Consider the following 18,154-nt stretch of genomic DNA (forward strand, 5'->3'; position numbering starts at 1 on the left):
TGCAGTGGAATTTCACAAGTTTGTTTCGGCGGAAATAGGACCGTGGAAACCACGCAACCACGGTATCCTCTCTCGATCCACGTCCCCAGTCAAAGAAAGGGCTGCCTTGTCTTAAGTATCAAGGGCCTTAACTGCCAATAAAGCCCTTAATGATAAACTAGAAAAGTGATTGGAACAGATTTCTTCTGGCGGAAACTTCAAGGAGTTATCATACATCCCAATAAATCCGAATCCATACACATAGTATGTTCGAGGACACTACTATATATGTTAACAATCTTGAACCTGTTTCGGAAAAAGCACGACGTACCTTATTTTATCGGTTTTACGTGTCATGAATGACTGGAAAGGTCTCAAAATTAGGGTTAAAATCATGGAAATTAAGAGCAAGGAAATTAACGCTGCTTCGGGTTAATTTCCTCAATAACGTATGAAATACATTCGATAAACAGGTTGTCTTCCCAAATTTCCCGTCCGCTGGTGGACGGACTATTCAAAATACCCAAGAATTGTAGCAGGCGGGATTCTAAAACCAGTAGTCTCCATGCCAGTCGCGGCCCAAGCGCGGCCAAAACCATCGTACTTGCAAGTGTTTAAATAGTCCTGCGATAAACTAACCCGCCAGCTACGCAGGCTATGGGAAGAGTGGAAAACTAGTTGATTTGCGACGGGTGAAGGGACAGTCTTAGGCAGGTGAATTATGGGATATAATACGAACTCCCCAGTGACCCGAGTGTTTAAATAGTCCTGCGATAAACTAACCCGCCAGCTACGCAGGCTATGGGAAGAGTGGAAAACTAGTTGATTTGCGACGGGTGAAGGGACAGTCTTAGGCAGGTGAATTATGGGATATAATACGAACTCCCCAGTGACCCGAGTGTTTAAATAGTCCTGCGATAAACTAACCCGCCAGCTACGCAGGCTATGGGAAGAGTGGAAAACTAGTTGATTTGCGACGGGTGAAGGGACAGTCTTAGGCAGGTGAATTATGGAATATAATACGAACTCCCCAGTGACACGCTCTCAGATGGCTTGATAGCTCAGTGACGCAATTGCACACCGAGTCATGGCTCAAACTTTCTTTCCATCAAATGTAAAGCGCCCATAGTCCATTTCCGAAAAGAAAAAATAATTAACAGTGGTAGGAAAAACTGTTAAAAGTCAATAAAATACTTTTCTCTGTAGTTACGGTAGCCAATCTGCGCTCAAATTGCCATTTGCGACGATTATACTTCATTCTTCTCCTCGCACGTCTGTGTAAGTAAGGCACTGGTCAGTCAGAGTTTTCTTTGCTAAACCACATTAGATGTTTCATATGTTTATTTACAAAATAAATAGACTATGATTATATGAGTTTTGTATTTGTCTACGATTGTTCATTACAACGCCCGTTTGGATGAAGGGGTTTACTACTTAGTATGTACTAATCAATCTATGCATTGATCGTAATCTCTAAAGCAACACTCATTTCCTAGTTTTTTAACTTTCTGGAAGTGTCCCTAAGAAATTGCCCAAAGAGATCGCTCAAATCCTGACGTTTGCCGGAGACATATTTCTACAGTCATTTCACTTTAAATGCAGACTAATTATGAGGTCAGGTAACTTTCATTTCCTAGTTTTTTTACAGTGTAGAAATCTGCCCAGTTCTTTAATTTTGTCTGTGGGCTTTTCTTTTCGCACCTTTTCTTTACAGAAAGATCTTCAAGTGTTGCTTTTTTAAGAAAAAAGGATAATCATGGCATTTGACAGCACTGACATTTAGCGTTAACAGTATGAATGAAAAACGGCTCTTCCTGGAAACTCTGTCTTGGCCTTATGGAAAGTTCGTATACGGAGCAAAAGATGAATCATTTTCCCAACCATCTCCCTTTACCGCTCATGATGAAGTTTAATACCTTAATGCTTACAATAACTCATATAATTGAAGTAAGAAAGATGACATATCGACGCATTACAGTTTAAGAAGTAGTTTTCTCAAGTTTTCGACGCCGTTTCTGAAAAAAACAGTAAGAAAGAAAAAAAGAAAAAATCGCGGGTTACATTCGTTCTGATTGATAAATGATTGTGAAGACACTTATTTTCATCCATGAGAAAGCATTTGTACATAGATAGCAACAATTAATATTCAACTACTAATCATAACCATGACAATTTTCTCAAATTTGATTGGTGCATTAACTACTTTATTTTTCACTAATTATTGTGTAGGAGTTGAAATCGGACAGTGAAAGCGGACAGTGAAAGCGGACGGTTGGCTGTAATCGGATACCTGAAATCGGACAGTTCCATCAGCCAATCATATTGAGTGCACTCAGCTTAATCCACCAATAACACAATCTGTCACAATACCCATAGCAACAACCACTAACATTAGACAGTGAAAAAGGAATGCATTATTTTGTTTTCTTGGAAATTGTAATGGTTATGATTAATTGGTAACAGGACTTCGTATCGTCCAATATAGTATGTAATCATGCTCATGATTAAACAAATCGGACTCCCGCTACGCGGTCGTCCGATTTGTTTAATCACAAGTATGATTACAGACCTTATCAATAAAGGGCAAAATTACTGAGCGCTGATTGGCTGAGACAGAGGGCATTTTCTCTTAATCGAGGGCATTTTTGGTAATCAAGAGAGGGCTTGATTACCTGTCAATGATTGGTTAATCCGTTGCATAGCAACTGATTTGCCGTAGCGCTAAACAGGCTTCCCAGATAAAAATAGACTGCGCACCTGATTTTCCTTCGTATAAATTTTGCCATTTATTGATAAACAAGTAATCGCATGAGTCCTCGTACTATTAACGATTAATTGCACTTGCGTTTTGGAAATTTTCCAAATTGCCCTCGTCGCTTCGCGACTCGGGCAATTTTTTTAAAATTTCCAAAACACTCGTGCACTTAATCCTTAATAGTACTCGACCTCATGTGATTACATATAGTAATAACATACATGACAAAAATACTCGCGATTCTGATTGGCTGAGAGCAGTGCAGAAAAGAGGTAATTGGATGCAAAAAAAGGTAATAAGGCAATCATTCTGACTGGTCAATGAACAAAGAAGTTCACAGATAGCCAACCAAATCTTTTGTTTTCAAATCAACCGCGCGTCCTGGATGGCGCAATTATTTCCTGATGCGTGATTCGCGTGCGTTTAATTTCTTCTGCTTAACCATGTCGAATTTTTCTTGTATATTATCATTAATCCCATGATTTATCTCGTGCAATTTGGAATAAATAAGCACACAAATTGCACTCGCCAACGGGCTCTTGCAATTTTGGTCGTCTTTGAAAAAGTTTAGTTAGTTAGTTAAGCCCTTGGCTCCAAGCTGGAGCATGGGCCATCAACAAAAAGCCTCCAGAGACGTCTCTTTTCTGCCAGCTGTTGCAGCTCCTTCCAGTTCTTCCCGAGGACCGTCATCTCTTTTTCCGCATCCCTCCTCCAGCTATTCTTGGGGCGGCCCCTCTTTCGTTTACCCTGTGGGTTCCAATTGAAAAAGTTTACTCGTGCTTATTTATTCCACGGGCAAGTGCAATTTGTAGTCTTTGAAAAAATTTACAAGTGCTTACATGTATTTATCCCAAATTGCACTCGAAATCATGTGATCACCTATACAAATTGGACTCCACCCAGTCCTTTTACCATTATGTATCACTGTGACATGTAGACTATAACCTCTCAATAGGAAGCTTAAGAACGCCCGTTTTTGAGACACAGACAGCAACTGGAAGTGAACTGTTTTCCCCTTTACCTCGTTTTCACACAACCACATTTACATTCCTAAGTATCTTTAGAGATGATTAGTATAAAATGTGGGAGACACCACTGTCCTGGCACGCAAAAATGTTCTCTTCTGGTTGCCGTCCGCGCCTCTAAAATGCGCTTGCTTAAGCTCCCTATCTAACTTTACTTCATAAATAATCATAAAGAACTTTATTGGATGACACAATTACTGATAATTCAGTAGTTTACAATGTGGTCCATTAATAATAGCATTGATAAAAATTAAAGTATTCACAAAGTATTTCTAAACTTAACTAAAATTGTTGAAAGGTGCCATGAATAGTAAAATGATCGAGCTTGGAATTACTAAGTATTTATTACTAATGTACGTGTTAAAATTCCTTAAGATTGTAATACTTCTAGTGCTATATTCTTATGTGTTCCACAGTCGGTTGGCACTTGCATGAAAGGTGCGCAGACCAGAATTGATACGAAAAAGGGGTATGAATAAATTGTTATTTGCTGACGCCCTTGTATTATGTCTGTACTTATCATTAACATAGAAAATATAATCTTCAAAGAACATTTTGCGTTATACAGAGCTTTCTCATTCGTATGACGTCATCAATAGGTAACCAACCAAGCTTACTAAAAAGAGGCGCCTTTTCCTGCACTTTACGCAGGCAACCGGCAATTAGTGATATGTTTTCAGTCCATTGCACGGTTCAAACAATTATCTACAGAAAAGAAAGTACCCGACCTACAGTGGCGACCGATTTTGAGACCATTTCTTTGTGAAGAACTTACCTTTTTTCTTTCGACAACTTGCCGATAAGAAACCTGTACGTCATATTTCTTTTCAGAATTTAAATTATATTCCAACAGCACTTACCATTCTTTTCGAGTTGTTGAGGTCCAAATTCAAAAGTGACATCATCGCCAATCAGAACAAATGGTGCCCAGTATTTAATGGCGGAATACTCATTTTTCTCCCGAAGAGATTTCATAGCATGGTGAAGAGCTACACTTGCACTTTTTCTATCTGCCAAGTGTTGGTAAAAACTCTTCATGAACAGCAAGGTTGCCTCATCATCAATTGCCCAGAGTGACACCAGAACAGACCGGGCACCGGCACACAGAAAAGCTCTGGCTATTCCAACCACACCCTCAGCATTCACCTCTCCTCGGCCACTGTGACAAGAGCTGAGCACAACCAGTCTTGCTCGAAGACCAACTGCATGAACATCGCTCATTGTTAACATGTAATCTTCCTCTTTGGGAATCTGGAATGTGCATTCAGGACTTGGGGCCAAAGCAATTTCTCCAAATTTCGAATCTCCATGAGCAGCAATGTGGATTAAGGCAACTGACTTCATTCTTTTCAGCACCTCAGCTTTTGTTGCATTTCTACCAGTGAGTGGAGCGGTCTGCAAAAGTTTTCCAATCATCTCCACCTCTTTTTTCGCGCAAGGCAACTGCTCAAACATGGGTTCACCAGTGCCACGAGTGACTTCCTTTAACCACGGATCGCCCACAAGCAGAGCTTCACTCTTACTGTAGAAGTTGTCACGTGCACTTGCAATCAGTTTTAAAGCAGTCAATGAGGGAACAGTGCGAATCATGAGCGAGTCACTCAATGCAGAATAAGGAGCCAAGCAAAATGACCCGTCAGGAACAAAGGTCAAGTCATCACCTTCGAGCAAGTCTGCAATAGGACTTATTAAGACATCATACAAGGACTGTAAGAGGTTGTCGGACACGCTGAAGAACTGAAAGGATTCCTCGACAGTTTCTCCACTGCAAGAGAATTCCCTACTATGTCTGTGTATCAAGCGATTCTCGCATCGGACAACAGCCCCCGCGCCAATCTGTTTCAAAGTAGTTTTCATTGGTGAATCAGCACTTCCATATTCGATTTTCTTTTGCCTAAACTCTATTCCGCTTCCTCTTCTCAGAAGCCAAAAATTAATAATGTTCCGTTCAAGTGCCATGAAAACTGTTTGTAAAGGCAAATATTTCATTAGAGCGGAAATAGTTTCCTTCGTCGAAGCTCTCTTGGAAGGTTCTTCATCAAAGCCGAATTGCACCTTCAAAAAGTCTGTCAAGGCCTGTGCTCGTCCTTGTTCAGCAGCATACAGAGCCTCAACAATCTCTCCATTCTTTAAAAGTGCTCTCCATAGACCTGTGTATGCCTCTCGTTTTAGGTGACGAAAGCTTATTTTCCATGCATCTTCTGACTGAAGAAGACGCCTTGTTTCATCAAAATGTTTTATGCTTAGACGATGAAAATTAATGGCTTTGCACAATGACCCTGACAACTCATGAAAACAACCAAGCATATGAAAAGCGATTCCCTGCTCTACTGGGTCCTCCGTTTCCTGGGAAATAGTAAGCCATTGTTCAGTAAAGAAAAGAGCATTTTCAAGCTCACCCCTTTGGTAATAAGCACGACCGAGATTACCATAGGCTTTACCCTCCCCGGCCCTGTCCCCAACTTCTTTTGCAATACTAAGATGTTGCTTGTAGTACACTACTGCTTGCCGAAAATTGCCCAGACTGAGATAAGCGTTGCCAAGCTCACCATTGGCTGTGCCCTCCCCGGCCCTATCTCCTACTTCCTTCATAATACTAAGATGCTGCTTGTTATACTCTAAGGCTTGCTTAAAATTGCCCAGGCTGCGATAAGCTGTACCAAGATTACCATTGGCTTTGCCCTCCTCTGCCCTATCTCCTACTTCTTTTGCAATACTAAGATGCTGCTTGTGATACTCTAAGGCTTGCTTAAAAATGCCCAGACTGAAATAAGCACAGCCGAGACTACCATTGGCTTTGCTCTCCCCGGCCCTATTTCCTACTTCTTTCGCAATACTAAGATATTGTTTGTAGTAAACTATGGCTTGCTTAAAATTGCCCCGTCTGTGATAAGCTTTACCAAGATTGCCATTGGCATTGCCTTCCCCGGCCCTATCTCCTAGTTCTTTTGCAATACTAAGATGCCGCTTGTGATAATCTAAGCCTTGCTTAAACTTGCTCAGACTGTAATAAGCACAGCCGAGATTACCATTGGCTTTGCTCTCCCCTGCCCTATACCCTACTTCTTTTGCAATACTAAGACCTTGTTCATAGTACTCTATAGCTTGCTTGAAATTACCCAGACTGTTACAAGCGTTGCCAAGATTACCATTGGCTTCGCCCTCCCCAGCCCTATTCCCTACTTCTTTCGAAATACTAAGACTTTGTTCATGGAACTTTATGGCTTGCTTAAAATTGCCCAGACCCTGACAAGCACAGCCGAGATTACCAATGGCTTTGCCCTCCCCGGCCCTATCCCCAACCTCTCTCGCAATAGTAAGAGCTTCTTTGTAGTACAGTAAGCTTTGCTTAAAATTGCCCAGACCGAGATAAGCGTTGCCAAGATTACCATTCGCTTTGCCCTCCCCGGCCCTATTACCTACTTCTTTCGCAATACTAAGAGCTTGTTTGTAGTACACTATGGCTTGCTTAAATTTGCTCAGACTGTGATAAGCGTTGCCGAGATTACAATTGCCTGTACCCTCTCTAGCCCTATCCCCTACCTCTTTTGCAATACTAAGAGCTTGTTCATGATACTCTATGGCTTGTTTAAAATTGCCCAGACTGAGATAAGCACAGCCGAGACTACCACTGACATTGCTCTCCTTTGCCCTGTCCCCTGTTTCTTTCGCAATACTAAAAGCTTGTTTGAGGTACACTATGGCTTCCTTAAAATTGCCCAGACTGAGATAAGAGTTGCCGAGATTACCATTGGCATTGCCCTCCGCGGACCTATCTCCTACTTCTTTTGCAATGCTAAGATGTTGTTCATGATACTCTATGGCTTGTTTAAAATTGCCCAGACTGAGATAAGCGTTGCCGAGATTACCATAGGCGTTGCCCTCCCCGGCCCTATTCCCTGCTTCTTTCGCAATACTAAGAGCTTGTTTGCAGTACACCATGGCTTGCTTAAAATTGCCCAGACGGAGATAAGCGTTGCCGAGATTACCATTGGCATTGAACTCCCCGGTCCTATCCCCTGCTTCTTTTGCAACACTAAGAGCTTGTTTGTAGTACACTATGGCTTGCTTAAAGTTGCACAGACTGTCATAAGCGTTGCCGAGATTGCCATAGGCTGCTCCCTCCCCAGCCCTATCCCCTACTGCTTTTGCAGCCCTAAGATGTTGTTTGTGGTAGTCTATGGCTTTCTTAAATTTGCACAGACTGTGATAAGCCTGGCCTAGATAGCAATATGCTCTTGCCTCCTGGTCCCAATCCCCTACTTGTTTTGCAATACGTAGTTGTTGCGTGTGGTACTTTCTGGCCTTTCTAAAATTGCCCAGACTGTAATAAGTGATGCCAAGATGGCCACAGGCTTTTACCTCTCCAGCACTGCAACTTATTTCCTTAAAAATACTTAATGCTTCTGTGACATACTTCCTGGCCTCTTCAAAATAAGCCAAGCCATAATAGTAACCGCCCAGATTGATATATGCAATACCCTCCCTTTTTCTGTTTCCCTCTTCTTTGGCAACGTGAAGCTCTTGTATATGCTGCTCGAAGACGTTCATCTTTTTGTCTGCCATTCTTGATTATGAGAACCAGGAAAGTCGTCTTTGAAAGAGAGGGTGCACCTTCAAAAATATGAAAAAAATAACGAGAAGTTCAATGCACTGACCACAAATGTTGCAGGTACGTAGCCAAACCAACACAAGAGACCGCATGTCATTATGAGTCTAACAAAGACTATTTTCTGCTGTTGACGTCAAACTCTTTAATTCTTTGGTTGAGCCCGTTGTCTGATTTAAACCGAATTTTTGAAGCCATAATTGACCGCACAAAATAGACGTATTTAAATGCCATAAATTTGTCCCATATCAGACATAACTTAGTCAAAGTAGTACTGTTATCTTTTTGTCATCTTTTTTTCTGATCAAATCAAAATTGCTTGTGTGATACCACTGTTTAAAGCTGGTGGTCAATCACTTTTTATGACATGCAGACTGCTCCAAATGTTCCCTGGATTCTATATAACCGTCTTGTAAGCAACTTATCTCAATTACCTCACAGTATACAATACACTAAGTCTACATTTTCACTACACTGCGTATTACTTCCTCTTTATCACTGATTAACCTGTACAAGAAATCATCTTGCACTTGATGGCAGTGAACATGCCATAGGTGTGTGTTTATGTATATTCTAAGACCTTTGTTATGGTGGATAAAAAAAATTCTGCTTCAAGAATCGAACGTGAATACTAAGGGTTCCATTACGTCGGCATAACTTTTTTGCTTTAAAGGCCATTGATATACACACCCGCGCTCCACAAGGATCCATTCTGCTTCCCCTATTTTCCTTATCCTATGTTCATGAGTTCAGTGATGTATTCAATCTACCAGACCTGATTTTATTAGCAATTGGTGATATGATGATGCTAGTCGCTCAGGTCCAGTTACTTGGTAACCTAGCTTAAGGCAAAAAAACTTCCACTAAACTTGCGGAAAACTAATTCTTTATTCTATTGAAGCCTAGAGAGAAAAGACGTCATCTTTCAATGCAAATCTGCAAAAATGATTGAAGTATTGAACAGATTGTAGAATGCTCTTTCTCTGGGATGTGCTCGACTAACAACTTTCTTGAAAACCCATATTTCTGAATTAGCTTACAAAGTCTCTGAATCTATAGCATTTAATTTCAGATATAGTTGTTTTTGTAAATTTAGTTTACGAACTCTGTACTACTGTTTACTTTATCGGCATAGTCATTATTGTATTATTTGTGCATGTACAATCTAATCGTCGCAGTCTTGTCTCGTTGCAAAACGTACAGTCAAACTAGTTCCTAAATCAATCACTCAGACCTAATCTTCAAAGAATTAGAACTATCAAATTTTTGGATATTACATTAAAAAATCTGGGTAAATTTATGTATTTTTATAAGCATTCTCTTCCACCAGCAAGGTTTTATTCATAATTTTCTATTGAAAAACACGCCTATGACTTTTTCACTAGATTTGCAGAATGATTTCACCTTCAACTCTGTAGAACTAATCTTAGGTTGGGTAAGTACTAAAACGCTTTCGGCAGGAAAAAAAGCGGTTTAAACTGATGCATACTTCCCTTTTTTGCAATGGAAACACGAAATAAACAATTGCATGGCACCCACTTTGAAATAGGCAGCTTAACCAAGAACGACGAGTAAGGCTACGTCAACATTAACTAAAAATATCGTTTACCATTATTGTAATAATTTCGTGAGTATTCCAAGTCATTTGGCGTGAAAAGTGCACATAAACATTCCACAAATAAATTTGTCATGAACGCGTGGCTAGTGTTTGGGGAGAAAATTGAAAATTCATCGTCAGGTGCTCTCATCTTCCACAAGACCTCAAATTTGATCATTTAATGTCGTTTTCAAGACGAGAACGGCAAAGAAATGTATCAAAATGAAAAACGCACGTGCAGCGTGTGCAAAACTATTGTTTTTGCTCATTGAAACTATTGTTATGTTGTCTTCTCGTAGCCATAGTCGTCGTCGTTCTTTCTTAGGGCCCGCCCACGCGCATCCATATATTTTTGAATCCACAACTTTTTCTTTCCGGATTCAAAAATATTCCCAACCAAACATAGCGTATTCAAATCGAATTTGCCCGTACACACATCCGAAGCATATCTGCATTCACGCTAGTACTCAGGACTCCTCAAGGAAACAGAGGTAGCCAAGCATGTGCTATAAAGTACATGCCCTCGGCAGCCATCTTGAGAATTGATTTCACGGCAAGGAACTGTGCTCGATCTTGTTACACCATCCACAATTCCAGATTAGTGTTCACAAGGTTCTGGATTCATAGCGGATTCAAACATATCCACTCTGGAGAGCGTATTCAAAAAGTTCGGCGTACGTTCAGGAACTATATCTTGGACTGTCACATCACAGAAGAAGAAAATGGGCCCAATCAGTCGAAAGGCGGATGGTGACATTCTTTTGTGCATCGACATGAAGAGAGCAAATGGGTCAATATTCAATATCAACTGTAAATGAGTTGCTGCACAACATGAATGGTACAAATGTTTTTAGCAAGCTAGTGGAAATACCACCAGCTAGAACTTCAGCAGTCAAGGGTCACGCTAGATCTCCACCCTCGTAACACACAAAGGCCATACATATGAAAGTTTTAAATGTTTGGCGTTAATTCAGCAAGTGAGCTCCACCAACATGGGATATCTATTTCTCAACATGAGATATTTACAAGGCTCTGTGCAAGACCATGGACACCTGAAACAGCATGTCTTGCCTTCCAATGTTGACAAATGCTTGTTTAGAGTGGACAGGTTTACAGTGTTTATGGGCATCATCCTGTCTGAGAAAGGAATCGGCCCGACAGAAGAAAGAGGTAGAGCTCTGAAAGAAACAAGTCAGGCCTCGAGACTAACTTTTTAGCTTACTAGCCTAGTGGCTAGTATCAGGTCTGATTTCGCTAGTCTCGTCATGCGCAGTTTCAATCATTTCAAGCACAACTCGCACTTTTAGTAAATGTTGCAAACAGTTTGCGTTGGCTCGACCGTAAACACTGTCACTTTTTGCGTTTGTGTTTGCGATCCTCTTTTCCATATGCGTGATTGCTTTACGCAACTTAATCTCGTGACATCGTAAGAAAAGGGCGCGAAGAAGAAGGCAGAGAGGAAGTGTAAAGAGACGTCACCGATTCTGGGTCCAATACACTTTCGAGGAGCAGCATAGCCAGTATCAAATTATACTGTAGGAACTGGCTCTTTGTTATCAAGAACTTGACTACAGGTATATTTGGCGGGATATTCCCCTACGATATTCATTAACTCACACCGTTTTGAGGAGTACCCTCATCGCCACAATTGTACTCGGACACCATTTTCATTGCTTGCTTCTAATTCGTCAAAACGCACCATGTGCACAAAAATATTGTTGATTGATCGCAACCAATCAGAAACAGTTGACAATTGTGTTTCCATATCATTGTTTCCTCGCTTTTGCATTGCCATGCGTCTTGTTTGCGATCATCAGCGATTGGTCAGGGATGAACGTAAAAGGTGTTTCCATTTATGCAAACTGTTTGTGATCAAACTCCCGGAAGGTGCTTGCGATTGTTTGTGACGGAGTTACGCGCATATGGAAACAGGAGCCGAGAAGTTCCGCATGATTTCACTCGTGATTAATCGTTCTTAACATGGCGTGGGGAAACTGTAATCCGCGTTGGTTTCCTCTTTAGTTTTTTTTTTTTTTTCAACTTACCGTTTTCTAAGGCAATAAATTCCATAGAATCCGTTCACAGTTTCTGTTGTTATTTTCTATTCTCTCCTTTTGCCTTATCCGTAAGGATAATTTTCATTTTTGTTTTCGTTCAGAACTCCACTTCTTCATAATCTTTACTAGCCCCAATGGCTAGTGGAAGCTCAAAATCTACTCGCCAAAACTGAAATTTCACTAGGCTGTGGCTAGTTGGCTACCGTTAGTGTTGAGTCCCGAACAAGGGAGCCTGCAAGAGTCAGCGCGGTAGCAAAGGTAGAAGACAGACGTGCATTTGGTCTCTCCTGGAGAAATCTTTAAAAAAAGTATGTGAATCTAAATTTAATCAGCGCTCGGTCTGCGGAAAATGGAAGATCTCACAACGGAAAAGGTCTCCACCGATTCGAAAAATACCTCACGCAAGAGACTACGGCAAACTACCGGTTCTCAAACGGATGAAGAGTGTGATGGCGACCATTGGTCCGAGACTTCTGTAAGGCTGGCAAATTTAGAGGCCAAGATGGATAAATTACTGGACTTGTTTTCCGAAATCGCTTATCTAAAGGATCGTCTAAAAGTCATCGAAGATGAAAACGAAGATTTAAAGAAGGCTGCAGAAAACACGAAGGAAGAACTACAAGAATTAAAACCAAGCGTGGCGAAGTTATGCTTGCAACAGGCAAAAGACGGCGAGGAGGTGCAAAAACTTAGAAGGGAGATGGAGCAGATAAAGTGCCGAAACATTAAACTAGAGGCCTATATGAGAAGGGAAAACAAAGATATTCAATCTCAACGAAACAAAAGGTGAGACACCACGAGAAACTGAAAATTTAGTGAGAAATATGATGGAGGAGAAATTGGGAATGATAAAAGAAGACATGAATGAAATTCGCTTTGAGCGGGTGCATCGCTTACCAACTTGGCATAACTCGCAAACTCGTACTAAGCCTAGGTGGATAATTGCCAAATTTAGTTTCTGTCAGGATAAAGAGTATGTAATGTCAAAGGTTAAAAACTTGAAAGGTACCGGAATCGGAATTTCACACGACTATCCCAAAGCGATTGATGTAATTCATGAGAAACTGTACCCGGTGCTGAAGAAGGCCAAACAAGGCCAAACACTTTACCCAAACAAGGCCAAACACTTTACCCATAAAACGGAGCACTGATGGAGAGGGGGGAGTAAAATGAGCGCACCGTCGACCTCAGGTTTGTCAGTTGAATTACTGTTACGAGTTATCGACGTTAAATATAGTTGCTTTACTTTGCTTTACACTTTTTTCAAAGTGGATAAACTAATTATTAATTATATATTATATAGGGGTGCGGAGACCAAAAAACGTCCTTACTATGGACTTATTATGAATAGCACAGGTTAGGCAGACCGAGAGCTGATGAGCTCAAATGCACGCTAGAGAAACATTTTGTGTATTTACGTTATTTGTAGTTTGTATAAATTATCTTCTTGTATACGGTGATGCGGTAATTAATTATAAATTCCTGTTTACAAATAATTGGCATCAACCAACGCCTGCAAATCTTAGTTATTCTCAATGCGTACAATCTTTAACAGCTTTTCTTTATAATACTTTCATTTCAAAGATAATTTATTCTCTTTCCCTTGAGTTTCTTTTTTGTTTTCCTTTTTTGGCTTCTTCTGCAGTTTCCAATTTCGGATCAACATCTGAGATACCAAATGGCAGATGTTTTTAAATTAGTATCGCTCAACGTAAAGGGCATCAGCAATTTTCAAAAAAGAACTATGTTCACTTGGTGCAGGAAACGTAAAGCAGATATAATATTTTTACAAGAAACACACTCTACAGTTAAAACAGAAACACAATGGAAGAATGAATGGGGTGCAGAGATCATAACATCCCATGGAAGCTCCAACGCACGTGGAGTTGCAATCTTGATTAAGGCCGGATTTGATTGTTCTATTCATCAGCAGATCGTTGACACTATGGGGCGCTATATTATTGTAAAAGCTATCATCCAAGATAAAACGTATGTGTTAATAAACATAAATGCTCCAAACAAGGACAAAGATCTAATAAATCTTTTTAAAAATCTATTCACAATCTTACAAAAAGAAAACCTTGACTCGGAAGAAAATATCATCATAGAGGGGATTTCAATTGTGCATTAAATCTGGAACTTGACAAAAAAGAGGGTGTGCTGCTCCAAAGAAAATCAGTTATTAATTGTATCGAATGCTTACAAAGTCAACTTGATTTGGTCGACATATGGTGAATTAAAAACCCAGATAAAAAGAGTTTTACTTGGAGTAAAAAAACTCCAAGTATATTTTGTCGACTTGATTATTATCTAATATCTAACAATTTATTTGATATGGTGAGATCGACTGAGATAATTCCCGCCATTAGAACAGACCACAACACAATCTCGCTAGAAATTAGAAAACTAGAAAACGGGCAAAAGGGCCCTGGATATTGGAAATTAAACTGCTCGTTCTTAGCGGACGATGTGTATGTAAACAGTGTTACAGAACTGCTTCCAGTATGGGCTGAAGAGGGAAGAAAGGAACTAAAAGAAAGAAAAAAAACTCTTCAAGAAGAATTAAGTAAGGCAAAGGAAGAGCTTGAAACGACACCAAGTGACTTAAATGCATCACAATGTCAAGTAGCTCAGGAAAAATTGGAAACCTTCTACGAAGAAAAAACTAAAGGAATCACTATACGAGTGCGTGCGCGCTGGCATGAATACGGGGAAAAAGCAAATATTTTCTAAATCTGGAGAAAAGAAATCACGTAAAGAAACATATACGCAAACTTTTTATTAGTGGCGTAATTAAGACAGATCCGTTTTGTATATTAAAGGAGCAGGAACACTTCTATCGAGACCTCTATATGAGCAAAAACAATGATCCAGAAATTATACAAAAAATCTCTGCGTTTTTAAATGAGCTAAACATTCCAAAATTATCTGAAGAACAGCAAAAGCAATGCGAAGGGTCTATTTCATCAAGGGAATGCCTTCGTCTTCTAAACAGCTTTGATCTAAATAAAACCCCTGGGAATAATGGTATTTCCATTGAATTCTATAAAACCTTCTGGGCGGTACTTAAGGATAGTCTTATTAAATGCGTTGACGAATGTTTTGAAAAAGGTGAGATGTCTAACTCTCAAAAACAAGCCGTCATTACTCTAATTGAAAAAAAAGGGAAAGATTGTTCGCTTCTAGAAAATTGGCGCCCTATCTCTCTTGTGAATGTAGATACAAAAATTATGACTAAAGCAATTGCATGGAGGATAAGAAGTGTTCTACCTGATATAATCCATCAAAATCAGACTGGATATGAAAAATATCGTTTATAGTCAAAACAATACGATCTATCCTACGATATTATGGATTTCACTGTAACGGAAAATATCCCCGGTTTAATGATTTATCGATTTCCAGAAGGCTTTTGATAGTGTCGAATGGGGTTTTCTCATAAAATGTCTCGAGAAATTCAATTTTGGACCAGACTTCATTCATTGGGTTGGCGTTTTCTACAAAGACATAAAAAGCTGTATTATAAACAACGGCTTAACTTCAAACTTCTTCCCACTTGAACGTGGCGTTCGACAGGGAGATCCTTTACATGTATCTTCATACCTTTTTGTAATTGTGGTAGAAACGCTGGCAATCGCCATTCGACAGAACCCAGATATAAAAGTTTGGTTTTATCAACGGAGTTGATAATGTAAATTGGCCACCGTACAGAGATTCTAAAAGCTGACGTTTCGAGCGTTAGCCCTTCGTCAGAGCGAATCGAGGGATTATGGGTTACGTGTAGTTTTTATAGTAGAGTAGGAGCTACGCTATTGGTGGTAACATGGCAACGTGAAAAATAGGAATATATTAGTTAAATGAAAAGCGTTCATTAATACCGTGAGGATTAAGGGTGCCGATTTGAAAGATGAATTTTTTGTTCCAGATTCTTGCGGCTTTCTGTCGTACCTAGATGTAGGGAAAGGCCGCAGATAGCCATGTGTTTTTTGGAGTGGTTAGGCAGATTAAAATGGCAAGCGACTGGCTTGGATCCATCCTTGTCATTCTTCTCAACATCGCGAAGGTGTTCGCGGAATCGGTCACCTAGTCGTCTACCTGTCTCACCAATGTTAATTTATTACATAACGTACAGGTTATGCAATAAATGACATTTTCGGAGGTACATGTGAAACGATCGGTGATCTTAACAGATCGCTTAGGTCCCGATCTCTTGCTAGTGTTAACAATGAAAAGACAAGTTTTGCATCGTGTGCGCGCACATTTGAAAGTGTCGGGTTGCTCGTTAGTTTTGAGCGCGCTTCTAACTAAAAAGTTGCCTACGTTTTTGTCGCGTTTGAATGAATTAAGCGGAGGTTGCGAAAAGACTCTACGAGTCTCGGGATCATTTTGGAGTAATTTAAAATTATTAAGAATGATACTTTTGACTGCGTGATTATGAGGATGGAAAGTGAGGGTGAATGGAATTCTGTCATTCTTATCTTTTTGTGACGTTTGTAGTGTGATGACTGTCGATCAAATTGTTGGGCGCGATGATGGCCCGCTTTGACCACAGAGACAGGATAGCTACGTGTTTCGAAGAACTGGCACATCTCCTCTGATTTGCTGGAAAAATCGGAGTCATCACTACATAGACCTCGAAGTCTAAGAAATTGAGAATAAGGGATGGAGTTCTTGACATGTGATGGATGTGACGATGAATACAACAAATAACTGTGAGAATGAGTAGGTTTGTAGTGCACACTAGTACATATACTTGATATCTAGAAAAGCCAATGAAGTTTCCGAAATTTCCCAGGTATATTTAAGAGCCGGATGAAAAGAGTTGACGGAGGTTATAAATTTATCGAGTTGTTCTCTGCAGGATGAAATAGCGCCGCCGATGCAGTCGTCGATGTAGCGGCCATAGAGTTCAGGTTTGGGGCCGTTGTACTGATTAAAAAGTTTTAACGCTTAACTGTTTTTCATTCGCTGGCAACTATTACAAACAAATTAATGGTGTAGCGATGGGCACAAGAATGGGACCTAGCTATGCTAATCTTTTTGTAGGATATGTTGAACACCAATTTTTTCATCAGTACAACGGCCCCAACTGAACTCTACGGCCGCTACATCGACGACTGCCTCAGCGCTATTTCATCCAGCAGAGAAGAACTCGATCAATTTATAACCTACCTCCGTCAACTCTTTTCATCCGGCTCTTAAATATACCTGGGAAATTTCGGAAACTTCATTGGCTTTTCTAGATATCAAAGTTTCTATTAGAGGCAACGTGCTATGTACTAGTGTGCACTACAAACCTACTGATTCTCACAGTTATTTGTTGTATTCATCGTCACATCCGTCACATGTCAAGAACTCCATCCCTTATTCTCAATTTCTTAGACTTCGACGTCTATGTAGTGATGACTCCGATTTTTCCAGCAAATCAGAGGAGATGTGCCAGTTCTTCGAAAAACGTGGCTATCCTGTCTCTGTGGTCAAAGCGGGCCATCACCACGCCCAACAATTTGAGCGACAGTCATCACTACAAACGTCACAAAAAGATAAGAATGACAGAATTCCATTCACCCTCACTTTCCATCCTCATAATCACGCAGTCAAAAGCATCATTTTCAGTAATCTTAAACTACTCCAAAATTATCCCATCACTGGTAGAATCTTTTCGCAACCTCCACTTATTTCATTCAAACGCGACAAAAACGTAGGCAACTTTTTAGTTAGAAGCGCGCTCAAAACTACCGAGCAACCCGGCACTTTCAAATGCGCACGCTCACGATGCAAAACTTGTCTTTTCATTGTTAACACTAGCAAGATATCGGGACCTAAGCGATCTGTTACAATCACCGATCGTTTCACATGTACCTCCGCAAATGTCAGTTATTGCATAATCTGTACGTTATGTAATAAATTATACATTGGTGAGACAGGTAGACGACTAGGTGACCGATTCCGCGAACACCTTCGCGATGTTGAGAAGAATGACAAGGATGCATCCAAGCCAGTCGCTCGCCATTTTAATCTGCCTAACCACTCCAACAAACACATGGCTATCTGCGGCCTTTCCCTACATCTAGGTACGACGGAAAGCCGCAAGAATCTGGAACAAAAATTCATCTTTCAAATCGGCACCCT

At 40.3% G+C, this 18,154-nt stretch overlaps 1 protein-coding gene across 3 annotated transcripts in view; it reads right to left on the reverse strand.

Moving 5' to 3' along the window:
* Nucleotides 1–1,408: 1,408 nt before the first annotated feature.
* The window catches only part of LOC138024368 (tetratricopeptide repeat protein 28-like), a 37,122-nt gene continuing 20,376 nt past the window's right edge, over nucleotides 1,409–18,154 (reverse strand). Inside the window, exons 2-3 of one of the 3 annotated variants that reach the window (XM_068871546.1) lie at nucleotides 4,620–8,373; nucleotides 1,409–1,994 (exon numbers count right to left, since the gene is read on the reverse strand). In XM_068871546.1, coding sequence (XP_068727647.1) covers nucleotides 1,975–1,994; nucleotides 4,620–8,325 — 3,726 coding nt within the window. In that variant the 5' untranslated portion in view covers nucleotides 8,326–8,373 and the 3' untranslated portion in view covers nucleotides 1,409–1,974. Of the gene's footprint in view, nucleotides 1,995–3,211; nucleotides 3,482–4,487; nucleotides 8,374–18,154 lie in introns of those variants that run through there. The other 2 variants (XM_068871547.1, XM_068871544.1) reach the window with 2 other exon arrangements.

The sequence above is a fragment of the Montipora capricornis genome, chromosome 11 (assembly GCF_036669925.1).
Source record: "Montipora capricornis isolate CH-2021 chromosome 11, ASM3666992v2, whole genome shotgun sequence".
Classification (NCBI taxonomy): Eukaryota; Metazoa; Cnidaria; class Anthozoa; order Scleractinia; family Acroporidae; genus Montipora; species Montipora capricornis.